Source organism: Lonchura striata, chromosome 5 (assembly GCF_046129695.1).
Source record: "Lonchura striata isolate bLonStr1 chromosome 5, bLonStr1.mat, whole genome shotgun sequence".
NCBI classification, from domain to species: Eukaryota; Metazoa; Chordata; class Aves; order Passeriformes; family Estrildidae; genus Lonchura; species Lonchura striata.
In genome coordinates this window covers 2960335-2971654 of record NC_134607.1, presented here as the reverse complement: position 1 = coordinate 2971654, position 11320 = coordinate 2960335, and the positions used below count along the sequence as shown (strand labels likewise).

At 45.8% G+C, this 11320-nt stretch overlaps 1 protein-coding gene across 2 annotated transcripts in view; it reads left to right on the top strand.

Moving 5' to 3' along the window:
* The first annotated feature begins 1237 nt into the window (after positions 1-1237).
* The window catches only part of SULT4A1 (sulfotransferase family 4A member 1), a 28109-nt gene continuing 18026 nt past the window's right edge, over positions 1238-11320 (top strand). The window contains exon 1 of one of the 2 annotated variants that reach the window (XM_077783198.1): positions 1238-1511. In XM_077783198.1, coding sequence (XP_077639324.1) covers positions 1343-1511 — 169 coding nt within the window. In that variant the 5' untranslated portion in view covers positions 1238-1342. The remainder of the gene's footprint in view (positions 1512-11320) is intronic. The other variant, XM_021535503.3, reaches the window with a different exon arrangement.

The window sequence follows — 11320 nt, the reverse complement described above, 5'->3', positions numbered from 1 at the left end:
GTGGGTAGATCTACAAAACTTGAAAGCAGTTACTGCTCAGCCATTTGAACTGCTACTTTTCCTGAGGTTGCTTCTGTGGAAGAGAGAGTTTGACAGGACACACAAACTCCACAATTTAGAAAACTCAATTGAAATTAGCTGTTGTAATTTACTCCCTAGTACTTAGACATGTGTTTTCCTAGCAACTGTACCTTCTTCCCTTACTTTGATTATGCTTTATAAGCTTATTTTATTTCTTTCAAATGTATGAATCTGCTACAGATGATTTGATGCTTTTATAGAATTTCTGTTGTGTTTTAGCCCCATCACAGAACAATATCATTAAAAATAAAGCAGCTGTTATAAAACATGTAAGAGTAAACTACAGCAAAGTTCTTCACTGATGCTTCCAGAACTAAGGGAAGTCTTAATTCTGTTGAAATACTGTTGGCTTTTAATTCATGCTAGACCAGACAGCCACACTGGCCTCTTTCTTCTGGTATCACAAACACATTTTAAGGGAGGTTAGGTGCGTTGGGTACCGCTGAGTGCTGAGACTTGAGCCCCACCTGAAAGATGCTGCAGGCTGTAATGAAAGCTGTCACCTGCCTGGATACACAGAGGTGGCATCGAGGAGATGGGCATTAGGGAGCCAGGATGAAGAGTATCCTGTGTGGAAAGCAGGTGTCGGTTTAAACGGGAGTAGTGCAAGGAGCAAATAATCTGTGTTGCTGAGAAAGCAGGAGCGCTCCTCTTTGTCACTGTCTTACCTTCCCCCACGCCTGATCTCGGTGCAAGGGGGGGAAAGAGCTCCCTGTTCACTTGGCAGCTGCGGCTCATCCCTCTCCCCTGCACTCCCCAGCCTCCCACCTGCCCTCTCCGAGGCCTTGGCACCGCCACAGCGCCCGCACCGCCGCGGGATGGGCTGGAAACGGGGATGGCGGCAGGTCCTGCCTCCACCCCCGCTGCCTCCGCCGCGACCGTGTCCGGAGAAGAGTGGGGAGGTGGGACCGGCAGGGCTTCCATCCGTCCATCCATCCATCCATCCATCCATCCATCCATCCATCCATCCATCCATCCATCCATCCATCCCTCCCTCCCTGCATCCATCCCTGCATCCCTCCCCTGCCCCGCAATGACATCACCGTGCGCGGAGCCCCCGCCCGCCGTGCGTGGGGCTGTGCCGGGGGCCGGGGCTGCCGCGCCCGCCGCTCGCCCGCCCCTTCCCTTCCCTTCCTCCCCTCCCCTCCCCTCCCCTTCCCTTCCTCCCTCCCCACCTCCATCCCTCCATCCCTCCCTCCCTGCCGCCGGAGCGCCCGCGGCCCGCGCAGCTCGGCGTCCCCCGCGGCCCGCAGGGAAGAGGATGGCGGAGAGCGAGGCCGAGACCCCCAGCACGCCCTGCGAGTTCGAGAGCAAGTACTTCGAGTACAATGGGGTGCGGCTGCCGCCCTTCTGCCGCGGGAAGATGGAGGAGATCGCCAATTTCCCGGTGAGGGACAGCGACGTGTGGATTGTCACCTATCCCAAATCAGGTAGGCGGGCGGGCGGGCAGGGGCTACGCGGCTGGTGGGGCGGCTCCTCCTCTTCTTCCTCCTCCTCCTCCTCCTCCTTCTCCTCCTCCTCCTCCTCCTCCTCCTCCTCTCCCCGCTCACCGGGCAGCCGGGGTCGGGAGTGGGGGCTGGAGGTGCCCCCGCGGGATGTGGGATGAGGCCTGAGCACGGCATCCCCTGGCGGGTGTGCCGGGGATGCTGCCCTGTGTCCAAGGATGCTGCCCTGTGTCCAAGGATGGTACTCTTTATCCGGGGATGAAGCCCTGAGGCCGGGGATGGTGCAGTACCCTGTGTTCAAGGATAGTATGCTGTGTCCGAGGATGGAGCCCTGGGGCCGGGGATGGTGCAGTGCCCTGTGTCCAGGGACGGAGCTCTGGGGCCGGGGATGGTGCAGTGCCCTGTGTTCAAGAGTGGTGCCCTGTATCAGGGGATGAAGCCCTGAGGCCGGGGATGGTGTAGTGCCCTGTGTCCAGGGATGGTGCCCTGTGTCCAAGGATGGTGCCCCGTATCCAGGGATGGTGTCCTGGATACAGAGATTGTGTCCTGTATTCGGGGATGGAGCCCTGGGACCGGGGCTGGTACCCTGTATCCAGGGCTGGTACCCTGTATCCAGGGATGGTGTCCTGGCTGCAGAGATTGTGTCCTGTATCCGGGGATGGTGTCCTGGCTGCAGAGAGTGTGTCCTGTATCCGGGGATGGTGTCCTGGCTGCAGAGATTGTGTCCTGGATCCGGGGATGGTGTCCGACGATGGTGCCCTGTGGCCAGGTGTGATGCTCTGCGCAGTCCCCGCAGCTCTGCAGAGTTGAGAGCCTGGTCCGGGCACGGAGGGGGGTCGGGGGTACCCACGGAGGGTGGGCACACACGGGCGCCCAGCGCTGCCCCGGTGACCCCGCCTCGGTGATCCCGAGCCGCCGGAGTGTGACGGTGCTGCTCCGGGCAAGGGAAACCTGGCTCAGCAAGGATGTCGAGCGGGGAAGGGCTGTGGCATCGGGAAGGGCTGTGGCATCGCTGCGAATGCCCGCTGTGGTGCACAGGGTCGGTGGCTGCCCAGATCCTTCTGGGAGAACATGTGCTCCCGGCAGGTTCTTGCTGCACTGTCTGAATCTCAGAAGGGCCTCCCTTGTTTGCAGTGCAAGTGGATGTTTTGTGCAGTAAATGCATCCCTTGGCTGCTGCACACCGTTTGGGTGTCTGCTTGTAATGCCGTATTTCTTGTATTTTTTTATCCTCCCCGTTTCCAAGTAAAAATATTTAAAGAGAATTGCCATGGGTGTAGCGCTGCCTGCAAAGAGGTAGACAATATGGGAGCTTTGTACTCCACCTGATAAAATCAGATAAACTCTTTTGTGAGTGCATTCTCAGTGACTTTTTGCCTGAGATGAGATGATCCCTTTCTAGGAAATCCAAAGTCCACTGGAGATAGCAGATGCCAGCTCTGGAAATGCCCTTGTAAAACGATGTTTCAGTATTGTAGGTTTCTGTCTTAATTCATTGTTTGTTGTGTGAATGGCGAATGCTTTTCAATTTCCTGGTGTGCTGCTTCAAGCACACACATTTCTATGATGTGCCATCTATTGTGTTTTTATCATTTCTCAAGCAGCTTCAAGCTTTTGTCTGTACATTTTTAAAATATTTTTTTACTAACTATGCTCTTAAATACTGGCAAGACCTTGACAGATAATGCATTAGATAAGGGAAAATATTTAGATGGACGGCCCTCAAAATGCCAGTATTAGAGTAGACAGGTACATTTAAATTGTTCTTTTAAATGGTCTTCTTCAAGATTTATATGGTGCATGCAGCACAAACACTGTTAAATTCCTTATGGTTTAAAATTTCAGTTTTGAGAATCTGAGGCTACAATGTTTCTGTGTTAGAATTGCACCCCAGTTTCATAGTGGTGTCTTGTTAAATATCCCCAGCCAATCTCAGCCAGCCAAAATATCATTGATAGCTGGCAGTAGCTTAGTTTTGGTGGCTAGACAGTTGGCTGTGGAAAGCCAGCTTGCATAATCATATTTAATTTGCTGGTTTGTGCATATAGCAAGGTAATATTAGATCTTTTGGGGCCCCAGTGACAGGGAACTGCCCACTTAGAAAATGGACATGCTGCAAGAGGATTTACTGGCAGTCACTGAGAGAAGGAGAAGATGGGTGAGAAATGAGGCACCGAAACTGAAGGTGCAGCATTGTGTGGATGAGTTGGAGGAGCACCTTTGACATCACAATAGGATTTTATTTGCCAGGAAAGAAAATGCTTGGGTGGTGAGTAATCTGATCTCCTTGTTGAGAGATTGGACAATAATAGCATCTTCAAGCTCCACCTTCCTGTAGCCCAAAGGGTACCAAGACCCTTGGAAGCTTGTTTTGTCAGCTGCTCCTCTGTGGCTTACAGCTGATTTAGGGTTTCAGAGGGGCTGCTGGCTAGGGACAGGCATGGCAGCAGAAACTGGGCTTCCCTAGGATGGGTCCCACTGATTTAGCCACGGTCATGCAGAAAGTCTACAGCAAAGCCAGGAATTAAATCCAGAAGCACATTACCCAAGCTACAACTTCATCTTGCTGCTTCTCAATAGTGTTGACAAAGATTTTTCTGTTTACTGGACCTAAGCAGAATTTTCATTATGTTGCTCTAGTGAAAAGTGTAGGTACACAAAACAGATTTCATGCACAAAATGTGATGATTTGGGGTGAAGTGGTTCGGCTTGTTGTGGTAATATTTAGAGGTAGAACACAGCTGGGGCCACTTACCTAGTTTCTGTGAATAAATTGTGTTTGAGCAATACTTCAAGAAAAATGCACCAATGTCAAGTAGGTCCAACAGAAAACTTTTCATTTGTTCCTAAGGAAATCAGCTTTGTTCAGTGTAGCAGCAGCTCTCCATCTGCTCAAACTGTGGAAAATACCCAAAAAAGTCTGTTTGCTGGATGTGTGAGAGGCCAGAGCCTGTGGCTGCAAGCAGAAGGCTCCAGCAGTAGCTGTTGACCATATGGTGGCTTATTTGGCAAAGAAAATCCACAAGTGGCCAGGACTGTTTCAGCTGTCCCAGGGACTGGTGAAGTGGTCTGGAAGCCATTTGGAAGACCTATACACTGCAGGAATAGACAGTGCAGCTCCAAACATGTGAAATGGAGGCGGTACTTGGAAATAGTCAAGTTCTTGGTAAATTGGGAGTGACCCAGGAAGAAGCTGTTCCAATAATGGTAGAAAATCAAATGTACCAGTGGCCTTACTGGCAGTAATGTAATAAGCCTAATGGAAAGTGACTCTGCTTTAATGTGATTTCCACTGATGGATGGCTGAATAATTATATCCCTTATATCTTTAATTATTCTTAACACCTGTGCCCAATCAATGGTAACAGCTTTTGGGAGCTTCTGGGCTATGAGAAACTTTATGCCTAAAACCCAGAGACTGAGATACATGACTGTGTGTCTATGTTTGTGCATATGGGAGGACTGTAATTATAGAAAACCTTTTTTATCGTGATGCATAATTTAAAATCAGGTGTGCTACTGAAGAAATGAAGTCAAAAGTTTCATCTTCCACATAATTTTGTAGTATAGAGTGGGCAGGCTGAGTGGGACACACAGATTTGCAGGAGAAAATGTAAACCAGAATGCTGTTCTCTATAGTGTTAGATGACTGGAGGTCACATCACAGATGAGATACAGAGGCACTGTTTATAGGGAGCACTGTGCCTCTGCCACAACTTGAGCTGAACCCTCTCATCCTGTAGATTTCCTGTACCCTACTTGAAAATACTGTGAACTTCACCTACAGAATAAAGTTTTCCATGGTATTCCCTCAGTCACCATGCTGAGAGCCAGGTTAGCTGTTAGCTAACATCATGATTTCAGTGGAATTAAATCAGCCCCTAAAGTGTAGTGTTTTATTCAGGTTGATTCAGTGTTTTATTGTGTCTTACAGTGTCACCCTGCCTGGACATGATCTGTCCATGTGCTTACTGAGAAGTGGTGCAGAGCAGCTGCCTTCATCCCATCTTGTGTGTGTTCTAAATGGATGTGTACTTTGCATTCTTGAGTCAAAACCCACAAGTTCATGCCTTTTGTGAAACTGGTAATTTGAGAAAGCGAGCTATTTACAGTAATAATGAAGCTCTCTCTCCCATGGTGATTATTTTACCAAATAAGTTTATGGAGTTCTGTGTGGAAAAATGTCAATTGTCAAGCAAATATCAGCTTCAAGTCCAGCCGGTTCATGAAAGCTTGGATTTGGTGCCAGAACACAGGTCAAAAGGGCAAGGGCTGCCTATGGCCTGTGGCAAGCACATTTCTCTCCCTCTCAGGGTTTTCATAGAGGTGCACAGAGAGAAATGAAAGAGAAAACAATTTCTATTTCTGCTCCTTGTTTTTCCCATGTGGAATGTGTTTGGAGAATTGGTTACCTGGGGTGAGTGCTTGACTGGATTCAGGTGAGGATTGTTTGAGCCTGATGGCCAATCCAACCCACCTGGGGCTGGACTCTCAGAGAGGGTCACGAGTTGTGTTAGAGATGGAAAAAGTAGTATGTAGTTTTAATATCTCCTTTTATATAATATATTGATGTATTTTAGCATAGTTATAGTAAAGAAATAATTCAGCCTTCTGAATTGAGTCAGACATGGTCATTTCTTCCCATTGGGTTTGCCTGCATTTACAATACTTTCCTGTATGGGGGTGTCTTTCTGTAGATTCTCAATTTCCTTTGTAGCACTGGATTTTTGTAGCTACCCTTTGGCTGCTGGGGAGTATGATGGCTCTAGAGCTTTGCCTTAATGAAGGGCCAGCAGTGAGTTTGTGGCTCATTTCCAAGGACAGCTTTCATGTGTGTGTATTTACTGAGTTCTCTTCTTTGGAACTCTTTCACGCTCACCTCTGGTGTTACGTGAAATGAACCAGGGAAAATCAGTTTTCGTTGTCCTTTGTAATTTATTTGAGAGGTTCTGTGTGTACAGGTCATGCCCCTGGCAGAGCATTGTGTGCATGGAGGGTTCTCTGTTCTCCTTGTGTTCTGTGTGCCTCTCCCACTGTGTGCACACCTCTTTTATCCTATTTCTGGCACTCCTGAGTCTGACACTCCCACCTGCTGGGTCACCAGGATGTGCCAGTCCCTGCCCTGGCTGATGGAGGAGCTCTGTCCTTCCTCTCTCTTACAGTCTCCCTGCATTCTTCCATGGCCCATTTCCCTCATCCCTTAATCCCTGTTATGTTCTTCCCATGTGGGGAGTCTGCATGCCCTGGGGTTTTCTTCTGTTCTGGGGAGTTGTTGGATGCATTGACCATAACAGCTGTGACAGGGACAACTGTTCAACTGTGGGATACAGAGGGTACAATATAACCAGCAGCTTCCCTCTTTGATTCCCAAGTAAAAGTAATAGACTTCAGTTCATCAACATCTAAATATTTTTTTTATTAGACTTGGCACTCAGAAGTTGTTGTACTTAAGGCAAAGAGAGGCTTGAAACATTGAAGATGTAGACATAAGTGCTTTTTCTTTGGATATGAAGTTGGTTTAAGGATTTCTTATCTTTGACCTCTTGTTTCTTCTCCTCCCAGTGAGCCTTAGTTGTCTGTGGGACCATGTTATAAAACAGATTGGCAAAATCTTGAGTAAAAAGATATGTTACAACGAAAATGTACTCAGTAAGTATGCCAAAATCTTGCTTTGTTTATCTTGTTCAATCCTGCTTTTCACGTTTTCTGCAGACTGTAAAAAATCTGGCAGTGAGGTTATATTTCCTGTACTTCACGGGAACAGACTTATTATTCAATATACAGAGTATTATTGCTTGACCAAGTTCCCTTGGCTGCAGATGCCCAGATGGGCAGAGGTGGAGCACTGCTGAGGTCATTCCTGATTTGCACAGTCACAGCTGAGAGGAGAAGCAGGCTGCAGGCTTGCCCAAGGATGCTCCTGAGCCGTGGGAGCTGCCAGAGGGACGGGTGGCAGCTGCTGTGGTGGATTCCAGAGGTTTTCCCTCCTAATGGCAGCTCTGAGTGGCCTTTGTAGCAAAGGCTCCTCAGGGGACACAAGCATCCACATGTGTTAAATTAATTGCCTTAATTTCCAGTGTTCTCATAGGGAACTTCTCCCGGCAGTTTTGTTGGCATTATTTTAAACAACAGCTTTGCAGCTGCAAAAGAGCCAGATTCTGCAGTGCTGGATTTGTAGTGCTATAACCTCAGCAGAATTTTGTTGCCTTGGGCTTAAAAAACTATTTTCATTTAGAGAATTAATGCAAATGTTACTGGCCCAGAGGCATGCCTCAAGAAATCATGAGGCTGGCTTAAAAATCAAATTTTTACACAAAATACATTTGGGATTCCTTTTCTTTCACCTCTGGTTTTTGAAGCAATATTATGCTCTGTGACATGGAATGATGAGAAACCTTTGTGAGTTTCATGAATCTGGATGAACGAGTTGATATCTTTAAAATCAGAATAGAGCATGTAACTTTTTCTCTCTGACAGTAACATCACAGTTATTTGGTTTCTTTAAGCAATGTATAAAGCTCAGATATTGTTCTGTTTTAATGACAGATGAATGTGCATCAATTCCCATACCAGCTGGCCAGAATGAATGGAATTCTTTTTCAAACAGGAGGGGAAGGGAAAACTGCATTGTGTGACAGAGATATGCTTTGTGAGCTGTCTCTTTAGGGACAGATGGACAGGGTCTATATTTGAATCTTTGATAGAAATCAAATCTGTCTGATTTCATGTTCTTGATGACTCAAATCATGTTCTTTCCACCACTGAGAAGAGTAAATAGTCCACAGCCTAAACTCACTCCATTGAGGAGCTCAAATGCAGAAAGTGACTCCTGTACATTAATATTTCTGGGGATTAGAGCCACTGGGTTCCTGTGCTTTGAAGGTCCTGCTGAAATTGGTTTATCTTTTTATTTATATATAGCTCAAAATACCTTCAGGTATTGACTCACTCTTAAATGCTGCTAGGCAAAGAAATTATACATAAAACTATAAAAAAAGTAATTGAAGACAACGTTAAGTTTGCCACTGATGCATTTGACTTGATTTCAATGTGAGTAGAATTGAATAGGTCCTTTTATGTCTCAAACTTGAAATAAAAGCAGAGAAAAAAACATCTGTGGCTAAGGGAAATTCCTTTTATTGTCTAGGTAGCAGAGTTTCTCTCATGACCCTTTTATCAAACCAGTGAAGAGATGTTACTAGAGGCAGAACAAATGGTTCAGAAGATGAAGAATTCTCCAGTTTTCTAATAGTTTAGCTGGGTCTTTTGCAAATGTAGCATAATTACTTCCCTGCTGTTAGGTAGTACAAAACCCAACTTGCTTTTTTTTTTTTTTTTTTTTAAATAGGCATAGGAAAATAAAAAGTAAAAAAGGTTTTACCCTGCGTGAAAGGTGTATTCTGAAATCATTATTGATTCTATTAAATTATAATGACCCCAAAGACTAAAGAATTAGAAAATTATGTAGATCAGCCAAACCCACCAGCCAGTCATTCTCATTTCATGTTAATGTTCATTTGTCACCTTAAAGATATTAATGAAGCAAAATGCTTAATGTTTTATTATGCAGTCTTATTAAAAGAAGCCTTTTCTTTTGTTGGGTACAGTAGGGACTCATACACCCCATGCTGAGGGAAAGGAACTACCCCCTGTTTAGTCCCAAAAATGCTGCTTTACAAGTGATGCAAGCATTGGGACACCAGGCATGCAATGTGACTTTGTGGCTGCAGATTCTGTGACCTGGGATAAATCATATAATCTTCTTGTCTATATTTTCCACTGGATGTGTGGATATTTTTCATATATAATGGTAAGCATTTTTCCTGGGCAAACAGAATGTCACCTACCATATATATTTTTTCCTGTCAGGAGCTGTGCAGAGCCAGAAGGTTCCCCCTGAGCCTCCTTTTCTCCAGGCTGAGCCCCCCCAGCTCCCTCAGCCCCTTCCTCAGCTCCGTTCCCTTCTCTGGACACGCTCCAGCCCCTCCATGTCTTTCTTGGGGCTTCTTTGCCCCATTTCTTGTTCTGTCTTAGATTCTGGTTGGAAAACAAAATGTCCTTGAAGGTTCTCTACTTGAAAACCAGTCTTTCAGGAATGTATTAGATTAGCTTATTACTCTAAGATCTAAGAGAAAGGGTAGGAAAAATACCAGGAGCTATATAACCATGCATTATCAGTCCAGAAATCTATGAATATATGAAAAATGTATAAAAAGCTAAAATCTTTAGGCATCAAACCCATGATGATATGGGTTGGCTGATCCCCTTTTATACTCCCAGACAGATTTCTTTCTATTTCTGATTCTGAAGAGCAGCAATGGAAAGGGCTGTAGCTGGCACAAACTGCAGTCCAGTTCAATGACGGGGGACATAGGTACCTTGAGAAGAATGGTTTTGTTTAGTGCAGCTATAACTTGAGTGAGATTCTGTGTGGGACAAAATGCTTTACTCCCTGACTTTAGACAAGCAATAGCTGACTGGACAAGTTGTGGTTTTTTTTAAAATGTATAATCTGTACCTGCAGCTGTTTCACATTATATTATTGCTGTGCTGCACTCCTGAAACGTGACCTCCTAATATGTCCAATGCACATTAATGTGCAGGCAGGTTTTGCCTAACAATCTACCTGGAAGAGGTGGAAGCTGAGGTGGAGAATTGCCTTTTGAGGCAATCTCCTGACATGATTACGTGGGGACAGGAGTATATTCACAGCCAAGGGCATGAGATCTACCTGACCACGAGTGGCTAATAGGGGTGCCCTGTTGTTTCCTGATTTCTGATCCTATCTCAGTCAGCAGAGCTCTCTGTGAAACCCTGCATTTACCCAGAGACCATATTATGACTGTAGAACAGAACACAGAGTGATAGAGTTGTCCTATAAATCAATGGGGCTAAGGGTAACTGTGCAGCTCTTTTTGATGCAATGAAGTCCTTGAGCATGATTTTAGAGCCCAGAACTTGTCATCACAGCAAAGTCTTTTCCTGCATTGTTGTCCTTGGTACAGTGTGTGAAAACAAGGGGAAATTAGGCACATTGGGAAGACTTTCAGCTGGAGGTAATTTTAGGCAATTTAGGCATGTTTTTTTCATGTGGGCTTTAAAAAGGTGGGAGAATGGAGCTGCCAGAGGATGCATGCAGGAGGGCAGGCTACAACTGAGGTAACAACTTACTGTGCTGGGCTGGCTTTAGACCTGGTCAGCCTTGAATAGATGTGGAAAGGGGAGGAAGAAATGTCATTCTGTCAGAGCAAGCAGGCTTATCTGCTATTTCTATGTTCCTGCATGTTGTATGTTATGGTTTTTTGGTTTAGCCTGATAGATTTGTGCTCTCTTTTACTGTGGGGGCGTGTTTGGTTGGTGAGTAGAAACTGGAAGAAAAATTAACCCAAGGATTTGTTTTTCAAGGTGCCTGTGCTAGAGCAGCCCTTAGCCTGCTGTTCATCATTCCTGGTAGAAAAATAACCCACAGAGTATTTTGGGTGAATGCATTCTGGTTTGCCCCATGCAAAATTTGCCATGGGAGTTGATGCCAAAAGTAGAAACTCCTGCAGCTAATTTGGCAGATCTAATTTTAAGTGGATTGGAGCAGTTGGTGTGAATTTACTCCATTAGTGTTGACACCTGGTGCAAGACAGGATGAGCATCCACAGATGTGAACATCCCAGCTAAAGCTTCAAGAGTAAAACCATTTCCCTTTGAATATCTGATACCTAGAGATGTCTGTAACCAGCCAGTGGCTGCTGTCTCTGAAGGACCTGTGACAAAATCTGGGACACCTGGATATGATGAAGTCAT